The sequence below is a fragment of the Taudactylus pleione genome, unplaced genomic scaffold (assembly GCF_031769625.1).
Source record: "Taudactylus pleione unplaced genomic scaffold, aTauple2 ptg000494l, whole genome shotgun sequence".
Lineage (NCBI taxonomy): Eukaryota > Metazoa > Chordata > Amphibia > Anura > Myobatrachidae > Taudactylus > Taudactylus pleione.
In genome coordinates, this window is record NW_028284896.1 from 901,049 (window position 1) to 926,715 (window position 25,667).

The 25,667-nt window shown below is 45.4% G+C and overlaps 1 protein-coding gene across 2 annotated transcripts in view; it reads right to left on the bottom strand.

Annotated features, from left to right (window-relative positions):
• Positions 1-4,712: 4,712 nt before the first annotated feature.
• Positions 4,713-25,667, bottom strand: part of LOC148502522 (transmembrane protease serine 3-like) — a 103,666-nt gene continuing 82,711 nt past the window's right edge. For both annotated transcript variants that reach the window (XM_088449741.1, XM_088449742.1), the window contains 3 exons: positions 25,325-25,467; positions 6,963-7,115; positions 4,713-4,750 (listed from right to left, as the gene is read on the bottom strand). In XM_088449741.1, the coding sequence (XP_088305867.1) occupies positions 4,730-4,750; positions 6,963-7,115; positions 25,325-25,467 (317 nt within the window). In that variant the 3' untranslated portion in view covers positions 4,713-4,729. The remainder of the gene's footprint in view (positions 4,751-6,962; positions 7,116-25,324; positions 25,468-25,667) is intronic.

Below are 25,667 nucleotides of genomic sequence, written 5' to 3' on the forward strand. Positions count from 1 at the left end.
TGAGACCAGCAGCCTCCAGAAGAGGGAGATGGAAGCTATCTTTCCCGCTGATTCTTCTCTCCAGGCGATAGGGAAGACGGCATAACATAAGGCAGAGATGGCGTCATGTATTCTCAGGAGAGCGTCGGACAGCGGAGCTCTTTATGGTCTGCGCACATCACCTCCATTCTGGGCTATGGAGGCGGTATTTGAATGCGAAAAATGAGGTGCCGATAGAGAAATGACAACGTCCACTCTCAGTGACCATAGACTCACTAAACGTGTCTATGTTTTGAGGATCTGCGTACAATGAATCAGGCCCAATGTTCCAATAGAGCCTCATTCTCATCTACCCCCCCCCCCCTAAATCTTAGAACTGCTCTTGCAGTTAATTTATGGCAAAACAATAAGTTCAGGGCCAGACTGGCCCCACAGGGGTACAGGGGAAATCCCTGGTGGCCCCCACATCCTGAGGGCACCAACCCGTCCTCTAGGGTTCCAGTGTACTCAAATTATATATTGTTACTCTTCTAGAGGGTCAGTTACCTGGTGGAGCAGGACTATGGATGAACATGGGAGCTTAGAAACTACACCAAGATTTGCCATCCCGACAAACCCCCCCCGTCCCACCCCTCTTCTTGTTGGCTTTCGGCTTGGCATAACTGAACACGGTTCCTGCCAGTGATTAAGATGGCATTGTAGCTCTGCACTCATTCTCTAGGAGGGATGAAGTGGTTAATGCAGGTCCCTGGTGGGAGAGGGCGTGACTTAGAATCAGCTATACATAAGAGTGGGCTGGGCCTAGCTGCATTATCTGTGAGAGGCGTGGTCTGTGACACTATGGTGAGCACCAGGAGCAGGAAGATGAAGGAAGGTTACATTTGCCCCTCAATGCAGGATTACCAACAAGGTGGCCGGGGAGGTCGCCCAGGGACCCTCAAACACAGGGGCCCCCCCCACACATAGCAACATCACCAGTGTTGGGGCACTGGCACAATGTGAACTGAGGGTCCTATGTAGAATAATGTAAGCTGGAGGCACTACAGTGTTTTGAGCGCATTTAATTTGCGGTGTAGGGAGCATTTACACAGTATACTTTTTAATAACATTGCCTTTATATAATTTTGACAATTTTATTAGTAGGGGCCCCCACAAGTTAGTAGCCCTGGGGCCCACAGAAACGTAATCCGGCCCTGGTGCCCCAGCAGTATGTGTACGTGTGATCATTACACTCCTCTCTGTGCTGTGCGAATTGTCCATTTGGGCAAAACCGTACAAAGCATAGCAAGGCTCCACTCTCACACCTAATGCAGTTCTCATTGAGGTTTACACACTGGCCGGTCAGTGCTGGGGTCTCCTATCACATGTACAGTGCATTAATGTGTTATATATAGACAGGATCAACATCATGTGCTTTATTATTATACATCTTACATTACATTGCACTCCCAGGGCTATGGTGTATGTACTACATTACACTGCTGTTACCAATCTGGTACATTATCATACATGCACTATCAGCATTTATTATATATCTTAGACTGTGTAGAAGCCCATACTTAGACCGGAAATGCAAGTGACCAGTCATTGGGGAGGGGGAGACTCCTCACTTCGTGGAAAATTGTCATGATCGCAGGTTGATGGGGTCGGAACTAAAATTATGCAATTCTCATTAAATCATACAATGGTTGGCCCCACCCCCTCCCTATGGAGCCCTGATTCCCGCTATTATCACCATATTGCCAGCTTCACTAGGATCCGCACATTCTTCTGGGAACTCGGGGTGTACCCGAAAAATGAGGAGTCTCCCGCACTATCCAGGGGAGTAGGTGTGTAGTAGCCATATTCCCTGCAGGCTATGGTTGGCCAGTAGAAGGTAACAGAACTGCTGTACTACATCAGGTTACCACTGAGGCTGGATTTTGTTTGTATTGTTCAGATTTGAATATATAAATCTTGGGTTGAGTGATCTTTTAAATAGGCCCCACCATCCCTGAACCTATACATCTACTCGCACGCAGACATATATACACATATAGTATAGGTACACGCACATATACATATAATATAGGTGCACGCAGACATATATACACATACATACATATAGTATAGGTGCACGCAGACATATCTACACATACATACATATAGTATAGGTGCACACAGACATATATACACATACATACATATAGTATAGGTGCACGCAGACATATATACATATATATACACATACATACATATAGTATAGGTGCACGCAGACATATATACACATACATATATATAGTATAGGTGCACGCAGACATATATACACATACATACATATAGAATAGGTGCACGCAGACATATATATACATACATATAGTATAGGTGCACGCAGACATATATACACATATATATAGTATAGGTGCACGCAGACATATATACACATACATACATATAGTATAGGTGCACGCAGACATATATACACATATATAGTCTAGGTGCATGCAGACATATATACATATAGTATAGGTGCACGCAGACATATATACACATACATACATATAGTATAGGTGCACGCAGACTTATATACACATACATACATATAGTATAGGTGCACGCAGACATATATACACATACATATAGTATAGGTGCACGCAGACATATATACACATACATACATATAGTATAGGTGCACGCAGACATATATACACATACATACATATAGTATAGGTGCACGCAGACATATATACACATACATACATATAGTATAGGTGCACACAGACATATATACACATACATACATATAGTATAGGACTATAGGTGCACATAGACATATATACACATACATACATATAGTATAGGTGCACGCAGACATATATACACATACATACATATAGTATAGGTGCACGCAGACATATATATATACACATACATATAGTATAGGTGCACATAGATATATATACACATACCTACATATAGTATAGGTGCACACAGACATATATACACATATATATATATATAGTATAGGTGCAGGCAGACATATATACACATACATACATATAGTATAGGTGCACGCAGACATATATACACATAAATACATATAGTATAGGTGCACGCACACATATATACACATACATACATATAGTATAGGTACACGCAGACATATATACACATACATACATATAGTATAGGTGCACGCAGACATATATACACATACATATAGAATAGGTGCACGCAGACATATATATACATACATATAGTATAGGTGCACGGAGACATATATACACATACATATAGTATAGGTGCACGCAGACATATATACACATACATACATATAGTTTTGGTGCACGCAGACATATATACACATACATATAGTATAGGTGCACACAGACATATATACACATACATACATATAGTATATGTGCACGCAGACTTATATACACATACATATAGTATAGGTGCACGCAGACATATATACACATACATATAGTATAGTTGCACGCAGACATATATACACATACATACATATAGTATAGGTGCACGCAGACATATATACACATACATACATATAGTATAGGTGCACGCAGACATATATACACATACATACATATAGTATAGGACTATAGGTGAACATAGACATATATACACATACATACATATAGTATAGGTGCACGCAGACATATATACACATACATACATATAGTATAGGTGCACGCAGACTTATATACACATACATACATATAGTATAGGTGCACGCAGACATATATACACATACATACATATAGTATAGGTGCACGCAGACATATATACACATACATACATATAGTATAGGTGCACGCAGACATATATACACATACATACATATAGTATAGGTGCACGCAGACATATATACACATACATACATATAGTATAGGTGCACGCAGACATATATACACATACATACATATAGAATAGGTGCACGCAGACATATATATACATACATATAGTATAGGTGCACGCAGACATATATACACATACATATAGTATAGGTGCACGCAGACATATATACACATACATACATATAGTATAGGTTCACGCAGACATATATACACATATATAGTCTAGGTGCATGCAGACATATATACATATAGTATAGGTGCACGCAGACATATATACACATACATACATATAGTATAGGTGCACGCAGACTTATATACACATACATACATATAGTATAGGTGCACGCAGACATATATACACATACATATAGTATAGGTGCACGCAGACATATATATACATACATACATACATATAGTATAGGTGCACGCAGACATATATACACATACATACATATAGTATAGGTGCACGCAGACATATATACACATACATACATATAGTATAGGACTATAGGTGCACATAGACATATATACACATACATACATATAGTATAGGTGCACGCAGACATATATACACATACATACATATAGTATAGGACTATAGGTGCACATAGACATATATACACATACATACATATAGTATAGGTGCACGCAGACATATATACACATACATACATATAGTATAGGACTATAGGTGCACATAGACATATATACACATACATACATATAGTATAGGTGCACGCAGACATATATACACATACATACATATAGTATAGGTGCACGCAGACATATATACACATATATTATACATATAGTATAAATGACGCAGAGACAAAAAGGAAACATTTGATTTAATTAGAAATGTTTAATATAACAGTTGATGGATCATCTTCTTGTCATGGAATCTCACTGTCGGTCTAAAAAGAAGAAAAGGTCATTATATGTCTATTACTACTTGTATATAATGCAACAGAGGTGTTGCACCGAAACAACCAGCATGCCCAGTAATGATCGCCTTCTTGTTGGTCAGAAGGGTATTTCTGAAAATCTCTGCTCTGAAAACCAGCTGTCCCTGCGATACAGAAGTATAGCAGTGGTACTTACTAAGATAGACACAATAAGGGCCGTAACTAGGGTGGTGAGACAAGTGCCATGGCACAGGGCACCGCAGGGCAGGGGGCGCTGTTTGGGCTGTCAATGTTCCTGTTTATTATCATTCTCACTTGTAGCTTCCTCTTCTTTTATCCCCAGCATCTCCTGGCCTCCCCTATCTCCTCCCTGGCCCTTCCCCATGAGGCCTTGACACTTTTTCAGGTGCACTATCTTATGTCCCTATTTAAAAATGGGGGAAGGGGGGCGCCAATGCTCTCTCTGGCACAGGGCACCAAAAAGTCTAGTTACGGCTCTGGACACAATAAGGAGTGCTTATCAGGCATTCCTCTCCCCGGTGTTTATACATAAATTAGATGGTGACACAGTGTCTATGCACTTGCTGTGAATGTAAAATGCTGGCTGCTAGCTCGCTCCAAACTTAAATACCTTTAATAATAATACTCTATAATTGTTATATATTATTTTTAAAAGTGATACTTACTCCTTCTGATCTGGCCAACTGCGCATACCTGACCTGGGTTCACGCATGCGTACAGCCGCAAGACACGCAGCGCTGTGGTGGCGGAGGGATTTGATTCCCATAGGAAGATGACACTGGTTCCTACAGGCAAACTCCGAAAACATACAGTTATCAGCGTTTGCTGAATACTAGGCGGCCCCATCGGGACAATAATAATAATGAATGGGCCAATTACTAAAAATATGCGGAAACGCATAACAGCCCATACCGGATAGTGAATACGCCCCCACGTGCCTTAAGTCTATTTTTGTTATTGCACATATTTTTTTTTAAATGACTGTGCCAGTAAATTTACTTACACTTGGCAACCAGTTAAGGCAATCAAAACCTTTCAAAGTAATCAATGTTTCAGAATTCTGTATATCGTTAAAGAAATGATTCTCTGTAGCAGAGAGTTATGCTGCCCATCCACTACACCACATAGAAAGGACAGCACGATTATGTCATTGTAATCGTGCAGTCGTTTCTATGTCTGTGATCAGTCTGCACTGACCGAGCAGTCGTTCAGTGCAGGCTCATCAATCATCTGGTAACATGCTGAACCTGACGTTATCGTCAGGTTGACCAGCATGTTTGCCTGATGATAGATGTCCAATGCGACCAGTGTGCACGCGCATCGCTGGTCGTATTGGACATTAAACTGCACGATTTGCGGGCGATTGCCAAGCGATTGAGCGATAATGACGGCCGTTATCGCTCAAACGCTAGGTTTAATCGCCTAGTGGATGAGCAGCTTAAGGTAACCTATGAAAGTCCAGCTGGTGGGGACATACGGGTCTCAGCCTATCACTTGAATCTCTAAGAGTCACGTTTTGCTAAAGCCTATTCTACAGGGACTACCTTCTATTACATAGGATGGGATGTAGTTGAAATTCCCGGCGCATACTATGTTGGCGGTCGCAATACCGATGCCGGAATCCCGACAAGAGTCAAAATCCCGGCTTCATAATCATGGCAGCCAGGATCCAGAAGGTGTGAGGGTTAAACTCTAGGGTGAGGGTTAGGCTGCGGGAGGGGAGGGATATATGGTTAGGCTGCATGAGTGGCGGGTTAGGGTGAGGCTGCAGGAAAAGTGGGTTAGGGGTAGGATTAGGGGAAGGGTTAGTTTACTTACCTGCAGGCATCTACTTTTTAATCGTTGGGACTCCGGCGTTGGTACTGCGAATACCAGCATTGTGTGCGCCGGGAACGCATACCCTACCCCAGTGTTGGCTAACCTTGACACTCCAGCTGTTATGGAACTACATAACCCAGCATGCACTGCTACAGTTTTGCTATTAGGGCATGCTAAAACTGTGGCAGGGCATGCTGGAGTGTCAAGGTTAGCCAACACTGCCCTACCCCATGGGACTGTGTCACTGACATTGAATGAAATCCACTGACATATGAGAGCACTCTAGTTACTGATCTCCAGCAGCTAGGCCTTATAGTGAGTGAGGCTATGTCACAACATGGAATACCAGGGTTCCACCGGTGGTCTACACAAGATGACTCACCTGAAGGCGGTGATACACCCAGTCTAGGAGTGCAGTGAGATTGGTGTAGACTCCGGGCCGATTGGGTCTTCCACAACCTTCTCCCCAGCTCACAATGCCCACCTGCCACCACAGGCCCCCTTCCTGACAGACCAGCGGCCCCCCGCTATCTCCCTGGGTGAGAAAACATGGTTCAGAATTATTGGTGGTTTTAATTAAGTGAAATCTCTTATTTATAGCCTACTCTGTATATCAGCCTCCTGCTATTTACTAATATGTGTGAGTGATATCGGATACGCCTGTAAAGCTGGGCACACACCAATCGTCGGGCCGTTCTTTCAATTCCCGACCCGTTCATGAGTTATCCTAGGAGTGTGTACGCACCTTCCATCATCGGAAGGAGACAGGTCAGGCTTTGTGTGCCGTTTCATTTTCATCAGTTTCGATTAGACAAAAAGCAAAGTGTGGGTGTACACTATTCCGATGTTTATGGAGTTGAGCGATTATCAGTAAACTGCATAAGCCTCTAAGTCACATTGCACATGCCCACAGGTATATTACCGTAGTCACTCAAAGCAACTATTTACTCACAGTGTGATTGACAGGGAGCACTTGGGTGATTATTAACTTTTCATACCTGAGTGACATCAAATCCAATGAAAATATCATCAGCAACTTCCTAACCACCAGTACAATATCCAATTCCATACCGTGGTGTTTATATTCCTCAAACCTAAAGGCCTTACATCCCTTTTACTCCTGTCCCTTAAAGGAATTCCCTTTTTCCTTAGTACAGCTTTGCTCTGAGTATTGACTTGACCGAAAAAAACTAAAAGAAATACAGTTAAAGTGTATCTTTCACCTACAGACAGTGGAAGCAGCCATTTTGTGTGCTAAAGCCATATTATAATAATAATAATAATTTTATTTATATAGCGCTTTTCTCCTAAAGGACTCAAAGTGCTTTACATTTACAGTACAAAATACAAAATAAGCCTAAACAAGGGACATTAGTGAAATGCTTGGGTGAATAGATGAGTCTTGAGTCTATTTTTGAAGGATTCTAGAGTGGAGGCCTCTCGAACTGTGCGGGGAAGTGAGTTCCAAAAGGTTGGAGCCACAAAACTGAAAGCTCGACCCCCAGACGAATTCCGTAAGATTCTAGGTACTGTTAATAGTCCTTCGTCAATGGATCGCAGTAATCGAGTGGGACAGTAAGGAATCAGAAGCTGTTTCAGGTACCCTGGGCCATGGTCATGAAGGGCTTTGTAAGTTATTAATCCAATCTTGAAAGCAATTCGCCATCTAACAGGCAGCCAGTGAAGGGAGTAGAGAATGGGTGTTATGTGGCTGGAACGGGGCTGGTTGGTTAATAGCCTGGCAGCTGCATTTTGTACCATCTGCAAACGGTGTAATTCTTTTGCTGGGAGACCGAGGTAGAGGGCATTGCAGTAGTCTAGGCGTGATGATATAAATGCATGTATGACTTTAGGCAGATCTTCTGAGGGAATTAAGTGCTTGATTCTGGCTATGTTCCTCAGATGAAAGAATGAGGATTTGATTGTGGCTGATACCTGATGTTTAAGTGTCAAGCCACTATCCAGGACAAAACCAAGATTCCGCACTTGTTTAGTGTTTTGTAATTCTGAACCCCCAAGCGTAAGTCCTGTTGGTTGGCTATGCTGTAGCCCTCTCCTGTGACCTATCATAAGGACCTCTGTTTTATCAGGGTTCAGTCGCAGCCAACTGGCACTCATCCACTCCTGAAGCTCAGCTAGGCAGCCATTTAGGGTTGTTATTGGGTCCTTTGTACCTGGAGCAAAGGACAGGTACAGTTGTGTATCATCTGCATAGCAGTGGTAGACCAGGCCATGACGTCTGATTATTTCACCCAATGGTAGCATGTATACTGCAAAAAGCATGGGGGATAGTATAGAACCCTGTGGGACACCGCATGGAAGTGGCACTGGTGATGAAGAGTTTACTCCAGAAGAAACTCTCTGTGACCTGCCAGTGAGAAATGATTTGAACCATTTAAGGACTGTGCCATCCAGACCACAGAAATTTTTCAGGCGCTCAATTAGAATCCCATGGTCCACAGTATCACATGCTGCTGAGAGATCCAGAAGGATTAAGATTGAACAATCACCTCTGTCTCTTGCCATCAGAAGATCATTAAGCACACATACCAGGGCTGTTTCAGTGCTATGTCTTCTCCTGAATCCTGACTGGAATGGATCATAAATATCATGGGTAGACAGGTGGGTTTCCAGTTGCATTGCCACCACTTTCTCAATGACCTTTCCTAGAAAAGGAAGGTTTGATACTGGTCTATAGTTGGTCATGCAGTCGGGGTCTAAATTAGATTTTTTTAAGAAGTGGTCTAACAATTGCTTCCTTTAGTGGTTCTGGAAAAATGGCTGTTTGCAAAGAGCATTGAACTATTTTTGCAATTATAGGGCCAATCATTTCCATACACCCTATGAGAAGCTTGGTTGAGGCAGGGTCCAGATCACAGGTGGTGGGTCGCAACATTCTGATAATTTTAGCAATGTCTTTTACATCCATTATGTCAAAGCTGTTCCAGGGAGACAGGTGGCTTACCTTGGCAGGCTTGGTAGTTTGGCACTCCTTTGATGGCACTGTGGGGATTCCAGCCCGGATGGAGGATACTTTATCTGCAAAGAATTTTGCAAACTCATTGCATCTTGACTGGGAGAGGGTTTCATCATGCTGCAGGCATGCTGGTTTGCAAAGCATCTCCACTGTACGGAAAAGCTGAGCCGGCCTATTGTTTGCTGCCTTGATCTCATTTGAAAGGAACTCTGTTTTCTTACGGGTGATTGTTGATTGATATTCTCTTATATGTTTGATTAGTGTTAACTTATCCTCTACCAGGTTCGTCTTCCTCCATCGTCTTTCAAGTCTACGCCCCCTTTTCTTGAGTCCACTAACACTATTGTCAAACCAAGGGGCTTGACGGTGTGGTATGAGGGGTCGTATACGCACAGGGGCAATAATATCCATTGCAGCTGTCACATCCCTGTTATAGTAATGGACCAGGGAACAAGGATCTTCACAGGCCCCCATTACCGCAGAAAGATCCAGGTTTGCTGCAAGAGCCTGGGGAGTCATGCCCCTCCTTGGATGATACCTTGTCAACTCCATGGGTAAAGTTCTATTTTGAGGGGTTGCAACTGAGAAGTGAATTGAGTGGTGGTCTGACCACGTGACTGGGTTTATATTTAGGTCAGAGACATCTAATCCAATCTGGAAGACAAGATCAAGAGTATGACCACTTATATGAGTAGCCGAAGGAATGACTTGTGTGAGGCCCAGAGCATTAATTGTGCACAGGAGATCTTGGCCAAGGTGTGAGAGCTCATCATCAACCCATGCATTGAAATCCCCAAGGATCAGCCATCTTTGATGCTCCAGAACTAGTCCAGCAACAATATCTGCAAATTCTTGTAGAAATATCTTTCCATCTCCAGGGGGGCGGTAAATGAGAAGTACTCTGAATCCTAATTCTGTAGAACTCCGAGCAGCGATGCACTCAAATGAGTGAGTCATTTCCATTGGGTGAACCCTAAGTTTAAGTGGTTTTCTAAAGCAGATGGCCACTCTCCCTCCCCTGCGGTTAAGTCTTGGGTTGTGAATGACAGAATAATTTGTTGGAACTGCAGCTTCCAAGATAGGTGCTGCATTTTCATCTAGCCAAGTCTCTGTACAGGCAAGATCTGCAGATTCAATAAGGTCAGCAATTGTGGCAGTCTTGTGTCTTATAGATCTGGCATTACAAAGGACAGACCTGATTGGGCATACCGGAGTGCCTGTAGATTTCTTTATATTGAGTGTTTAATGATCTGTTCTTCAAGCACAGGGCTGTTTGATAGGTACCACTTCTATTTGTCTCCTATATGAAACTGGTGAACCTGAAGTCAAGGAACTTACGTGGTTACAGCGAATAAGAGATTTTCGTCCTCGCTTCCCACGACTGCCCCGTTGAGTTTTTTTGAAAATGCCAAGGGATTTAAGAATGGAAGCCTGCGCTGGGTCAATAGGAACTGCTGCTCGTGGTGGGCGGAGTGAAAGCATAAAGCTGGAGGTGTAACTATACATTGGGTCATGGATGAGAGGGCATGAATTACATTTGATGATGAGAGAAGATCAAGTAGTTTTTTTTTTTTTTCTGTTTTCTCAACTCCAGAAGTTATAATGGGATTCATGAGCAGACTAATGTAATTTGGCCATTGCTATGTCCAGTCGCTTCTCTCGTGTACAACACGTATATTTTGAATAAGGAGTATCTAATAAGCTAACTTGTCTTTTCAGTTGATGATTTAGTTACACAAAGTATTCCAGGGCAAAGCAGACTTGTGGAAAGGTGTTAGAAGCCATTCCTATTGTATAGGTGTGAAAATCCCAGTGTGAGACTCCTTTTGAAGTAGATATTCTGTGCAAGGGTAAAGATAACATGTCTCCAGGGGAAAAAAATAAAATAAAATGGGATCCTGTGTTTTAAAATGACCGGACTGCCAGATTTCAGAGACTGGGGATACTGTATTTTAGATTATTAATGCAAGAAATCAGAGTTATTTGTTGAGCAGAGAACAGAGGTGGATGATGTCTTAGGGGGGAGCTGGAGCCAAAGATAATTTGTAGGGGTGAGCGGGTTCGGATTTCTGAAATCCAAACCCCCCCGAGCCCCCCCGATCCGAGTCCGATCCGTGTCAGGCTCGACTTTTCCCGCCTGACTCGGATCTGAAATCGAGGCAAAACGTCATCATCCCGCCTTCCGAGTCTCGCGGGTTCTGGACCCTATATAAGGTACCCGCGTCGGCGCCATTTTCTCACTCGGCTGTGGACAGTGAAGAGGGAGGGTGGGAGTTAGGGCTGGCTGGGCTGTGTAGTGTAGTGTAGTGCAGAGTAGTGTTGTGCTGTGCTGTGCTGCGCTGTGCTGCTGTTGTCCACTACTTCAAAGTCCATAGGGGCTGGCTGTGTTGTACTGTGCTGCTGTTGTTAATAGGGGCTGTGTCCACTACTTCAAAGTCCATAGGGGCTGGCTGGACTGTGTTGTGCAGTCAGTTCTCCATAGGGGCTGTGTCCACTCCAAAGTCCTGTGCAGTGTCCCAGTCCTAAAGGGGTGCTGTAGTATTGTCCAGGGGGTGCTCTGTCCATCAGGGGTGCTCCCCCCAAGTGCTAAAAAAATAATATATTTTCTGTGTTTGTGAATTGTGTGCGCAGTAGCCGCACGTGCATCAACAAAGTAGTGCCAAGCGTGCGCCTGTGTCATAAGTAAAGGGCCGGCTGGCTTGACCGTTAAAGGGTGCTGTAACCCCCAAAGTACACTCCAGTCCAAACCAAAAAAATATATATTTTCTGTGTTTGTGAATTGTGTGCGCAGTAGCCGCACATGCATCAACAAAGTAGTGCCAAGCGTGCGCCTGTGTCATAAGTAAAGGGCCGGCTGGCTTGACCGTTAAAGGGTGCTGTAACCCCCAAAGTACACTCCAGTCCAAACCAAAAAAATATATATTTTCTGTGTTTGTGAATTGTGTGCGCAGTAGCCGCACGTGCATCAACAAAGTAGTGCCAAGCTTGCGCCTGTGTCATAAGTAAAGGGCCGGCTGGCTTGACCATTAAAGGGTGCTGTAACCCCCAAAGTACACTCCAGTCCAAACCAAAAAAAAAATAATTTTCTGAGTTTGTGAATTGTGTGCGCAGTAGCCGCACGTGCATCAACAAAGTAGTGCCAAGCGTGCGCCTGTGTCATAAGTAAAGGGCCGGCTGGCTTGACCGTTAAAGGGTGCTATAACGCCCAAAGTACACTCCAGTCCAAACCAAAAAAAAAAATATTTTCTGTGTTTGTGAATTGTGTGCGCAGTAGCCGCACGTGCATCAACAAAGTAGTGCCAAGCGTGCGTCTGTGTCATAAGTAAAGGGCCGGCTGGCTTGACCGTTAAAGGGTGCTGTAACCCCCAAAGTACACTCCAAACCAAAAAAATATATATTTTCTGTGTTTGTGAATTGTGTGCGCAGTAGCCGCACGTGCATCAACAAAGTAGTGCCAAGCGTGCGCCTGTGTCATAAGTAAAGGGCCGGCTGGCTTGACCATTAAAGGGTGCTGTAACCCCCAAAGTACACTCCAGTCCAAACCAAAAAAATATATATTTTCTGTGTTTGTGACTTGTGTGCACTGTGGCTGCACGTGCATCAACAAAGGAGCAGCGTGAAGCGTGAGCCTGTGTCCCATAAGTAAAGAGCCGGCTGGCTCATTTCTTAAAGGGTGGTGTAACCCACAAAGTGCACTACTCTCCAGCAAAAATAAAAAACAATTTTCTGTGTTTGTGTGCGCTTTAGCCGCACGTATATATCAATATAACATAAATGGAGGACCAAACTTTCTCCGATAAAAATAAAATAGGGAAAGATCAAGAACCACTTCCTCCTAGTGCTGTTGCTGCTGCTGGGAGTTGTTCATCATCCCAGAGAGGAAGTAGGAACATCACTACTTTTACTAAACAATTGACCCTCCAACAGTCCCTAGCGATGAGGACGAAGTACGACAGCAGTCATCCTGAAGCAAAACGTATAACTGAGGCCTTGACTGCTATGTTGGTGTTAGACGTGCGTCTGGTATCCGCCATTAGTGCAGTGGGATTTAGACAATTGATGGAGGTAGTGTGTCCCCGGTTCCAAATCCCGCCTAGATTCCACCTGCATCCTCAAAGCAGTAGCGACAAGCGTGCGTCTGTCTGTTAAAGGGTGGTGACACCCTCAAAGTGTGCTACACAAACAATAAAAATATTGTTCTTTTTTTTCGGTCTTTGTGAAATGTGTGGGCTGTAGCCGCACCTGCATCCTTAAAGCAGCAGCGACAACCGTGCGTCTGTCTGTTAAAGGGTGGTGACACCCTCAAAGTGTGCTACACAAACAATGAAAATATTGTTCTTTTATTTTCTGTCTTTGTGAAATGTGTGGGCTGTAGCCACACCTGCATCCTTAAAGCAGCAGCGACAAGCGTGCGTCTGTCTGTTAAAGGGTGGTGACACCCTCAAAGTGTGCTACACAAACAATAAAAATATTGTTCTTTTTTTTTCTGTCTTTGTGAAATGTGTGGGCTGTAGCCGCACCTGCATCCTTAAAGCAGCAGCGACAAGCGTGCGTCTGTCTGTTAAAGGGTGGTGACACCCTCAAAGTGTGCTACACAAACAATAAAAATATTGTTCTTTTTTTTCTGTCTTTGTGAATTGTGTGGGCTGTAGCCGCACTTGCATCCTCAAAGCAGCAGCGACAAGCGTGGGTCTGTCTGGTAAAGGGTGGTGTAACTCTCAAAGTGCTCCAAAAAATAAAAAACTATTTTTTTAATGTGTTTGTGACTTGTGTGCGATGTAGCCGCACTTGCATCTTCAAAGCAGCAGCGACAAGTGTGCGTCTGTCTGTTAAAGGGTGGTGACACCCTCAAAGTGTGCTACACAAACAATAAAAATATTGTTCTTTTTTTTCTGTCTTTGTGAATTGTGTGGGCTGTAGCCGCACTTGCATCCTCAAAGCAGCAGCGACAAGCGTGCGTCTGTCTGTTAAAGGGTGGTGTAACTCTCAAAGTGCTCCAAAAAATAAAAAACTATTTTTTTAATGTGTTTGTGACTTGTGTGCGATGTAGCCGCACTTGCATCTTCAAAGCAGCAGCGACAAGCGTGCGTCTGTCTGTTAAAGGGTGGTGACACCCTCAAAGTGTGCTACACAAACAATAAAAATATTCTTCTTCTTTTTTCTGTCTTTGTGAATTGTGTGGGCTGTAGCCGCACTTGCATCCTCAAAGCAGCAGCGACAAGCGTGCGTCTGTCTGTTAAAGGGTGGTGTAACCCTCAAAGTGCGCTCCACAAAGAATAAAAATATTCTTCTTTTTTTTTCTGTCTTTGTGAATTGTGTGGGCTGTAGCCGCACTTGCATCCTCAAAGCAGCAGCGACAAGCGTGCGTCTGTCTGTTAAAGGATTACATCGGTGACAGCATCCAAGTAGGCATGTCAGACAGTCCGTACCTGTACTTGCAGGAAAAAGAAGCAATTTGGAGGTCCCTGTACAAACTGGCTCTATTTTACCTGAGTTGCCCCCCCTCCAGTGTGTACTCCGAAAGAGTGTTTAGTGCAGCCAGGAACCTTGTCAGCGAAAGGCGTAGGAGGTTGCTTCCACAAAATGTGGAGAAGATGATGTTCATAAAATTATCAACTCTTCCAGGGAGACCAGCCTCCAGAACGTACAGAGGGACCTGTGGTTGTGGATTCCAGCGGGGACGAATGAATACTCTGTGAGGATGAGGATGTACACACTGAAGAGGGTGAGGAATCGGTGGATGAGGAGGATGAGGATGACATCTTGCCTCCGTAGAGCCAGTTTGTGCAGGGACAGATTAATTGCCAGCTTGTTTTGTGGGGGCCCAAACGAACCAATCATTTCAGCCACAGTTGTGTGGCAGACCCTGGCGCTGAAATGATTGGTTTGTTAAAGTGTGCATGTCCTGTTTATACAACATAAGGGTGGGTGGGAGGGCCCAAGGACAATTCCATCTTGCACCTCTTTTTTTTCTTTGCATTATGTACAGGTTGGGGCCTAGTTTTTCAAACTGCCATCCTGTCTGCCACTGCAGTTTCACGCCTAGATGGGTCACGTGTTTGTGCCGCCCACTCGTGTCGCTTAGCATAGTCATCCAGCTACCTCGGTGCAACCTTTTGGACATAAAAACACTATTGTGAGGTGTGAGGTGTTCAGAATAGACTGGAAATGAGTGGAAATTAAGGTTATTGAGGTTAATAATAGCATAGGAGCAGAAAAACCTACAAATTCTGTGATTTTAGCTGTTTTTATGCTTTTTTTCAAAAAAATACAGATCCAAAACACAAAACCCAGAACCCAAAACACGGAAGGGTGGTTTTGGCAAAACCAATCCAGATCCAAAACACGAAGAAAGATCCAGATCCAAAACCAAAACACAAAAAGTGGCCGGTGCACACCCCTAATAATTTGTATTCCACAATACCTTGCTCTGGGGTGTCCACTGTAGAGGTAATGCCAGTCTGGGTTCTGGAGGAGAGGGCAGAGGTTTCAATCCAATCCAATGTGAATCTCAGTGCAGGAATGCAATCCGTTGATTTTGGAGAGATGTCCACGTAGTGCAGTACAAGTTAAAGGTAAGTCCTTGGATATTTCTTGTGTTCTGATGTCACTTTTGTAGAATTTAAGCTGTTTTATGGAGATGTTCAGGAGCATGTAAAAGGTGAGGCAGCCATCTTGGGCGCCTGGTATAATCTGTCCATCTATATTCAGTCCATCAATTCACACGGAACAAGTGACATCACTAAGGGACACCTCATACCTGTCAAATAGAGATGTGTGGTACGGTTTTCCTGGAAACCAAACACACCTGAACGTTGAGGTGCCAAAACCATAACATTTGAGGGCGGTTTTCCAAAAACACAGGGGTCTGCGCACATCTCTACCATCAATTAGTTCACATAAAATCAACTTTACAGCAAAACTACTGTTGCTGACATGAACTTCTTCCCCCTGATGAATAAGCGAGTGTGCATCCACCCTTTTCTTAGGGGAAACTATTTTACTTGCACAATACTTCCTGTCTGAGCGGCTATTACAGGAAATTGCAGGGAACAAATCAAAAAACTAGATATCATTTTTAGTTATTAATTGTGATAATACAATTTCGCTTACATAAATGGTTTTCTTTTGATAACAATCACATATATAATGAAGAGAATGGAACTAAAGTTGGGATTATGGAGGAACATATTTCCCTCTGTATAGCAGACTTCCTGACTATAATCCTATCTATGGTAAAACATTCCGTCAGTCTCCTTAACTGGCCACACAATCCTGCAGTTTAACACGGACAGGATCACTGACTGCCAGATCATTGGCGAAACATATTGGCACCAGCAATAATTACACATGGAATCGGTATGTAATACCGCCAGCCGCATGGCCGGCAATTCGAATCCCAGCTGTGTCAGGCCGACAGATGAAGAGATCCCGGCAGCAGCAGCCCGACAGCGCTGGAAATCCCGATCGTCCCCAGGTAAGTACTAACTAACCTAACATAACCCCCTAACCCTCCCTGAGGGGTGCCTAACCCTAACCTCCCCCCCAAGTGCCTAACCCTAATCCCCCTCTATATGCCTAAACCTAACCCCCCTTCCCCGCTGCCTAAACCTAAGTCCCCCGGGGGGGATCCTAACCCTAACCTCCCCCCATGGATGCCTAACCCTCCCTTCCCCTAGCCTAACCCTTCCAGGGGGGTGCCTAACCCTAAATCCCCCCCGGGAGCCCTAAACCTAAACCTCCCCCCACGCAGCTGTCCGCTCGCGGCGCCCGGCATCCCTTCGATCGGGATGCCGGTCTCCCAGCGTAGGGGTAATGACAGGCGTCTAGATTTTAGACGCCTGTCATTACCCCTACGCCGGGAGACCGTCTAGATTTTAGGCGTCTAGATTTTAGACGCCTGTCATGTAACCCTAGCCAGGATTGAGAAGTCGGGTAGCTGGCGGTCGGTATTGCGGCCGCCGGCTTCCTAAACGTATACCTTACACATATATGTATGAATCAATACATCCGTATTTTACTTTGATTATTGGTCAAGTGGCCTTTTCCCGTAATGTATGTTTCAATGTATATGCTATGAGTAATCTGTACAGGCATCATTAATGCTAGCTGACAGCTTTATGGCTATAATATTGATTAGCGTCAACTGCAATTATCAGCCCCTGTGACAAAATGCAACACAATCGCTGTCTGAAATAAAGACGTCAAACCTAGCCCAGCTAATACGGGAATAGTATAATAATAATTATATGTGATAATTTATGTGTTACTAAGGTAAATGATAAGCTAATGTATTATTGTTTCTTTCAAATATACTGTAATCCAGTTTTCTAACACCTTCCCATTGAATTTATCAAATGGGCAGAAATAAATTTTTTACAGACCTTTTTACAGGACAGCTTTATGTACATTCTGAGTAAGCTACAGACAGCCCTGTACCTTGGGTACAGGATTCCAGCGGTCAGAATACCGTCTGCGGAATCCCGACTGTCAGAATCCCGACTGTCAGAATCCCGACGCCTAAAGGCAAGTAGTCTAAGCCTAACCCTATCTCACCTTTAACGCAGCCTAACCTTAACCCCCCTCCCACAGCCAAACCCTAAACCTCCCCCCCCGCAGCCTAACCCTAAAACCCTCCCCCCCGCAGCCTAACCCTAAACCTCCCCCTAACCCTAATACTTACCATCGGGATGCTGGCAGTCAGGAATCTGGAGCCAGGATTCCGGCCCCGGTATTCTGAGCACCAGCATCCTGACTACCGGGATGGTGCCTGAATCCCATCGGAAACTCCACAGTTGCCAGTTTAGAGAAGAGAAAGAGTGATTGGATAAGAACGGCGTGGGATAACCTCTAGTCTGGGGGCGGGCTTGTGGGACAGAATGGGATTAATTGGTGCTACGGTTGTAGGTGTGTGTATGTCAGTGCTGTATGTGCGGCTTTGTGGGCTGATACATTTCTCACCCTCCCTCCCCAGGTGTTGTTTATGGTGGGGATTTTGTGGTTGGCTGTTTTGTGTTAGGAAGTTGAATGTATACCTATTGTGCATAGGGGTTGATCTCTTGGTTTGTGCGCACCTTTAGCGGTATCCATCAGCAATGCGTGTTGTTGGAGTGGGGTGGTTATGGCTGTCCTTTCTTTGCCACCATACTTACTCTCATTTAAGCTTCTATTAAATATTTGTTATATGTTTTAAATAAATAACTAACACATTTATTCTGCCAAATCCATGTCTCCGAGTCTTATATTTATATTAATATGAATGTTGTAATTATATGGTGTGCAGTGGCATCACTCACTTATGTGACACCCAGTGCGGAGTCCAGATAATAGGGATAATAGTGCGCGCAGCCTCGCGGGTAGGGGGCGTGGCCTCACAGCCCGTACCCCCGTTTGAGTCACTCCGGGGGTCCAGGAGGAGCGGATTGCACCCGGGGACCAGTGTATGTACAGTGCTGGCTTCCTAACTGTGTCAGGAGCCAAGTGCTGCACCTAGTTCTACAGTGCAGCCCCCGACTCCTGTCACTGAGGGGGCCTCGGCACTTTGGTGTCACATCTCGGCGGGTGACACCCGGGTGCGGCCCGCACCCGCCTTGTGACGCCACTGATGGTGTGTACACAGGACACCACTCTGATGAATGAAGGTTAGACCAGTAATGTAGACATAAAACACACACACAGCTAGGGCACTATATAGCACTAGATTAATTATGATGAATACATTAAAAAAATTATACATTTCTATCATAGAACAGCACAAAAAGCAGCAGCCAAAACAAATAATTGTATGTATCCAAAACAATCAGCGTTACGCTATTTTCAGGTTTAACCACCAACACACGTTTACTAGTATTGCTGGTTCTTTCGTTTACTAGTATTGCTGGTTCTTTCGATGAATCAATCAATTCAGATTCTTGTTCTCTCCATTCCATGTCTACCTGAGTGGCTCCTGGTCCACCAGGCAGCAACCTTGGCAACCACCCACATGCCTGTTATCTGTAGGCATAGCCTGAATATTATCATCAGAATAACCAGCTAAGCTATATCTGTCTGTTCCCCGGAGAGTTATGCAAGGAATTAAGGCCCTGATTTAGACCCGCTCGCTGCCGGAGGCAGCTCGCAGGCCTGAAGGGTGTCTTTTTTTTTTTAAGACCGGCCTTCTGGCTGCTCGCTAAGCTTTTGCGAGCAGCCAGGTGATGGTCGCGATGGTCACAACCGTCGCGACCAACGGGGCTTGCGACGAGACCCTTGTGGTAGGGTCTCGTCTGCAGCAAGCCCCAGTGAGCTTCCGGCTCTAATAGAGCCGGAAGCTCACTATTGACATCACTCGTGGTGTCAGTAGGGCCGCCGCCAAACGGCAGGCGTTCCTTCGGGAACGCCTCCGTTTGGCCAGCCACCCCCTCTCCCCGCCTACAAAACGGGGCAAGCTGTCGATCAACATCAACAGCCGCCCCGTTTGTAGTGAGCCCCGGAGCAAGAGAATTTCTCTCTCGCTCCGGGACTTGAGCGTGCGCAATGGCCGGCCATCGACCCGCTTGTGAGCACATAGCACTTGCGAGCGGGTCTGAATCAGGCCCCAACTGTTTACTTTGACTCCCTGGGACCTCAAGGACTGAGTCAGCTCTGTCTGGGACTTCTCCCAATTCACTACCACTCATGGTCTTGCAGATACTTCAGAGACACACCAAGGTCTTGTGTCAAGCTTTCCAAGGAACACTCAGAAACCTAGCTAGTCCGACCTCCTGCTACACAGTTTGAGACACTGGCTTAATCGAGTTCATTCTGAAATACTTGACTCTTAAGCTGAGTGCACACTGGAGCAATGTCGGGCTGGTTTTGCCGTATCGTAACTGCAAATCGCCTACATCACTCAGTGTGTACGGGTGATTGCGCGCTCCCGCGGTTGCTAGCAACGGACGCTAGGTTTTGATGTGCTGCACATTAAACCTAATGATAACATTAGCGACCTGTGGTATACTAATGAAGGATGGAACAGTGATCGTTCCGTCCTTCATTAACTTGTTCTAATGTGTACGGGCAATCCCCGATGTCGGAACGAATGCCCGTCGCTCCAGTGTCTGCCCACCTTAAGAAACTTGTTGATGTATCTGAAGTCACGAGTTGACCAGAATTCCTTTAACACATTCTTAGGTAGTAATAGTGGGATTAACACTACAGTGTCCAAGTGTTGTGCCAAATGGACCAAGAAGGGTAATTGTATAGTGTTTTGTCCCTAAATCATAGGGCCTGATTCAGAGCCGGACGCTCTTTCAGAGCGCTCGCTCTGAATCAGTGCCGGCCTATTGTATTTTTAGAGCGGTCTCCTGGCCGCTCGTATAGCTGTGGGTGACCACCCACAGCTATAGCGAGCGGCCAGGAAGATGGTCGGATTGGTCAAGACCATCGCGACCATCGAGCTTACGACGAGACCCTTGTGGTAGGGTCTCGTTGCCACAAGCCCTGGAGTGCTTTCGGCTCTATCAGAGCCGAAAGCACTCCCACTGACATCACTTGTGATGTCAGAGGGGCCGGCCCCAGACGGTAAGCATTCCCATGGGAACGCCTCCGTCTGGCCAGCCACGCCCCCGGCATGCCCACAAAAGGGGGCGTGCTGTCACTCAACATCGACAGCACGCCCCCTTTGTAGCGAGACCTGGAGCGACGGTTTGCCCGTCGCTGTCCGGGACTCACGCATTCCGCCTCCGTCGTGCGCATGCGCACTGAGCCAACATCGACCCGCTTGCGAGCGCTCAGCGCTCGCGAGCGGGTCTGAATCAGGCCCATAGTGTATACTGTATAATTCATCTATGAATAATAGAAACAATGAATAAGAACTATACGTTCAGCATACACAATAAGACAGTGGTTCTGAATTAGAGGACAGAAATATTATGATCAGTATATTGAATATGCGCAGTGATAAGTAGTATAATGTATTTAAGTCTTTGAAGAAAATGTTGCTGTTTTTTCAGCTGGAAGTCCAATCGATTTTGAAGTTTGTTATTCGGGGGCCTATTCATCATAACTAAAGTTTCCCAGGAGGTTTAGAACTGGCATGGAGTTCTACATAATTTCCAGAGGAATTCATCATTCCTCCTCCCTATAACTATCTATTCCGAAAAGCTGTCATTTTTGCGATGACAGCTTTTCAGGAAATAGATAGTTATCCCTCTCTACACTAACTTACCGCAGCTGGAATCAGTGCTGTGCATGCGTCGTTACATTCGTTAACCCAGCGCATGCGCAGCACTGTCTACACATGCGGTAAGTTTGTGTCCCCCCCCTCCGCTCACCTGCCCCCACTCCCCTCCGCTCACCTCCCCCCGTCCCGCACTTACCTGTCCGCGCAGCAGCCTCCGGCTCCGTCATGCTGGTCTGTCACATGGTCTCCCAGCAGAACACAGTACAGATTAGAAATTTTTTTTAAATTTTTTTTTTTCTAATCTTTATTGTGTTCTGCTGGGAGAACACAGTGTCCGACCAGCCTCCGAAGCCAGAGGATGCACCAGACCGCCGGAGGAAGACGCCGGGGGACCTGTCCAGCTGGAAGCAGGTAAGTTTCACCTGCTATTCGCCACCTCACAATGGAAGATAGTACCTCCATCAAATTCCGAAAATACATAATTTTCGGAATTTGATGAATACCACATCCCCATACTAATGTACTAATGTATGGGGAGTGTGGAAATTAACGCAGGGGGACTTCAGTGATATCTCCTGTGCTAAGTGGCTTCATGAATACTAAAATAACGTTATTTAAGGAAAATTTCCTTAAAAACTTTAATTTAGTGTTGATGAATAGGCCCCTTAGTCTTAGTTATAGTTAAGGTGGATACGGGTTAGACAGTTTCCATACTGTACCTAATTCTAATCAGTCTATGGATTAAAGGGATAAAGAAAATAGTATTGCAATGCAGAATATACATTAAACATTGGTTTAACATTTAAATAAAGGAAGGTTAATGATTGTCAATTGAAGATATCATACAAGAGGCATTACTTGGTATGTTTCTATGTGAAGATATTATGGGAACTTTAATCACACTGTAACAATGTTATCGCAACGTTCACCCCTCACACTGAAGTTTAGATTTACATTAGGACTCGCCCTTTCCAACAATGAATCTCTGCTCATTGTAAATCCGCCCCACCCGCAGCGCAGCACGGTTTTGTCAAGGTGCAAATTGCTCCTATTTTTGGGCAATTTTTTGGAGTTGCACCTTAACCCGGGTACACAGTGAGCGATGTGCCGACATATGGGATCCTGGGTACCGACGGGCTGACATATGCCGACGGGCCGACATATGGGATCCTGGGTACACATTAGAACAATGTAATGAACGACGGAACGATCCCTCCTTCTGTCCTTCATTAATATGCATGGAGCCGCAAGCGATATCGTCAGGTGTAATGTGCAGCACATCCAACCTGATGACGTCGCATGCGACCACGGGAGCGCGCATACACACTGCACGATATGGGCGCTATGTTGTTTACAAAATCGTAACGACATTGTCTCAGTGTGTACCCAGCTTAACTTTTAATCAGGCTCCTATATGTTCAGGGGGATGTACTTAGGAGACCGGTGGACGGGATGCCTCCGGTGAAAATCTCGACGTCGCAAGCCCGACACGGGACTAAAGATAGGTGTCAAAATACAGACGCCGGAATCGAGACAGACGCCATCCCAAACGAAGTAAGCCGGGGCGTCTTAGCTGTTAGCCGTGGGGGGTGAAGTGTTAGGTTTTGTGGGGGGGGGTTAGGCACCACTGGGGGGGGGGTTAAGCACGAAGGGGGGAGACTTAGGTCTATGCACTAACGGGGAGGGTTAGGGGTGCGGGGTTGGGAGGGTTAGTGTTAGGCTACAAGAAGGGAGGGTTAGGGGGAGAAGGAGGGGGGGTAGTATACTTACCTAACCCCTGTCGGGATACCAACCATCGGTATGCCGCTGTTGGTATTTTGGCAGGAGGCATCCGACAGCCGGCATTACATACCCATTCCGTGTGCAGGACCTGTATTAGTGAGCATGGACGCTCCTGTATCAGTTCTGTATGGACCTATAGTTTTCCAATGGTCTCTAATTTCCAGGCTTAATTGAATGAAATATTTCAGTATTGACCAATTGCACATCACAACTGATTGTTCAATGCAGATCTTATCATCAGTTTCTATTCTCTGGGCTTTACAAGGTAATATATCGATTGAATGATATTATTATTGGGTTTATAAATAGCATAGTATAAGCAAGTTCAACTAAAAATACATAGGGCCTGATTCCGAGTTGGTGGTAACACAAAAAAGATCCGGTAACTTGCTACACTGCAGGTGGGGCAGATGCATACATGCCTACTCTCCCGATTTGGTTGTGAGCCTCCCAAAAATCGTGTACTACTCCCGCCCCCCCCCCCAATACCTACCTGAACACCCGCAGCGGGGGGGGGGGCTGGTGGCGCGATTCTCGCTGAATCTCGCCGCCCCCTGCTCCACAATGCCATAAATCTCAGCATTGTGTAGAGGGGGTGGGGCCAAAATGATGCGAGCATGTGGCCCCGCCCCTAGCTGGCTTGTAATGTCCCAACCACGCCCCCTTTTTGCCGCCACCCCCCCCTGCTAAGCCGACTGGCCGCTCCCTCCCAGAAGGGTGTGCCGATATTTCAAATGGACGTGGACAAACTCATATATAAAATGCAGTGTGAAAATAAAGCTGTCAAGTATTTGTGGGCTACATGCAAAAGCAGCCAGTATTTGCACCTGCATTGCAACATGGTGCTCCAAGAACTGGCGAGTAAGTTCGGCGAATGACGCAACGTACCGGCACGTCATCAAATTATCCTCGCATACTATTTGCAAATGTGTGTTACTTTGGAAACTGGTGATATCATAAGAATGACATCAATAAACTCAGTAGGAGCCACGGACTGTGCCCCTCAGTCATATCCCTGGTTCCTAGTGACTACGTCTGTAAAATGGCTGCCTTCATTGTTTGTAGCCAGTGGTTGCATGATAGAGGTATATGCATTCTTCCAGGGGTGGAACAGCACATCTACCGGCCACATAGCATGATTTGGGTAGGGGGCCAATCTACCCTCCCAGGCTGTGGAAAGCATATGTGCGGCTGAGAAGAAAACCTTTTGAAAGCAGAGAGAGGTCTCCAGGTGCGCTGCAAGGGTCTGCGGGGCTGCGCTGCTGAGGCCTTGGAGGACCAGCTACTGCCGTTTCCCATCACCTATAGGACTTGTAGTGGCTGCATCCAGGGGCGCAAATAGGGGAAGGGGGGTACATAGTTCCCAGGCCTCTTTGAGGGCCCACACCTGCCATGGAAGTGTAAAACATGCCCCCCCCCCAATATGGCTCTTATAGCTTCTACATAGTTTAGCTGATGGGTCATGGACTATTGGGGGGGTGGCTGGCCTGGCCGCATCCCGGCACCCACAGTACTATTGCACGGAGCTGCGTAGACATAACATGCAATCTCCATGAGGAATGTCAGAAATGGAGCCTATGGAGGGCAGTCTGTTCATTCAGTCCCTTAAATCCTGCCGACGGTTGCTATAGTAACCTACTATAACATTTGTCGGCAACACTATAAAAACAGTTAGTTTGCCAGGATTTGAATCCAACACCCCAGCGCATTTTGCTCCGTTCACCATCTTCCTGGCCCCTCTCTCCGCCATGTATCACCTACATAATAGACGTATTACATGAATTATATGGTCAGGGAATTACATATCTTTCCCATTTGGCAGCGTACAGTTCCTGCGGCATTGTACCTGGCATGAGTCTACTTTGCCATTGAGGTACCCAGCACACAGCATCTGAGCGGTGATCAGCCCGGGGTAGTGGGAGGACTGGTTACAGATCTGGCTGCTGATCAGGTGCACCTTGGCCTCTCTGAGGACTGGAGACAGTTGCCCTGTGTAGGAGAGAGGGGAGAACGTTCAAAGACCCTATATTAAAAATATTCTTAGGCTACCATAACCCTTTGCAGATCAAAACCAGGATTTAAATGTAATGCCCCACCTAGCGCAATTTGGCTTCCCACAGCCCCCTTCCCCCTGAGCCATGTCCTCGCCCTCCATCATGCACCAGCTGGATAAAATAAGTGTATTCTAC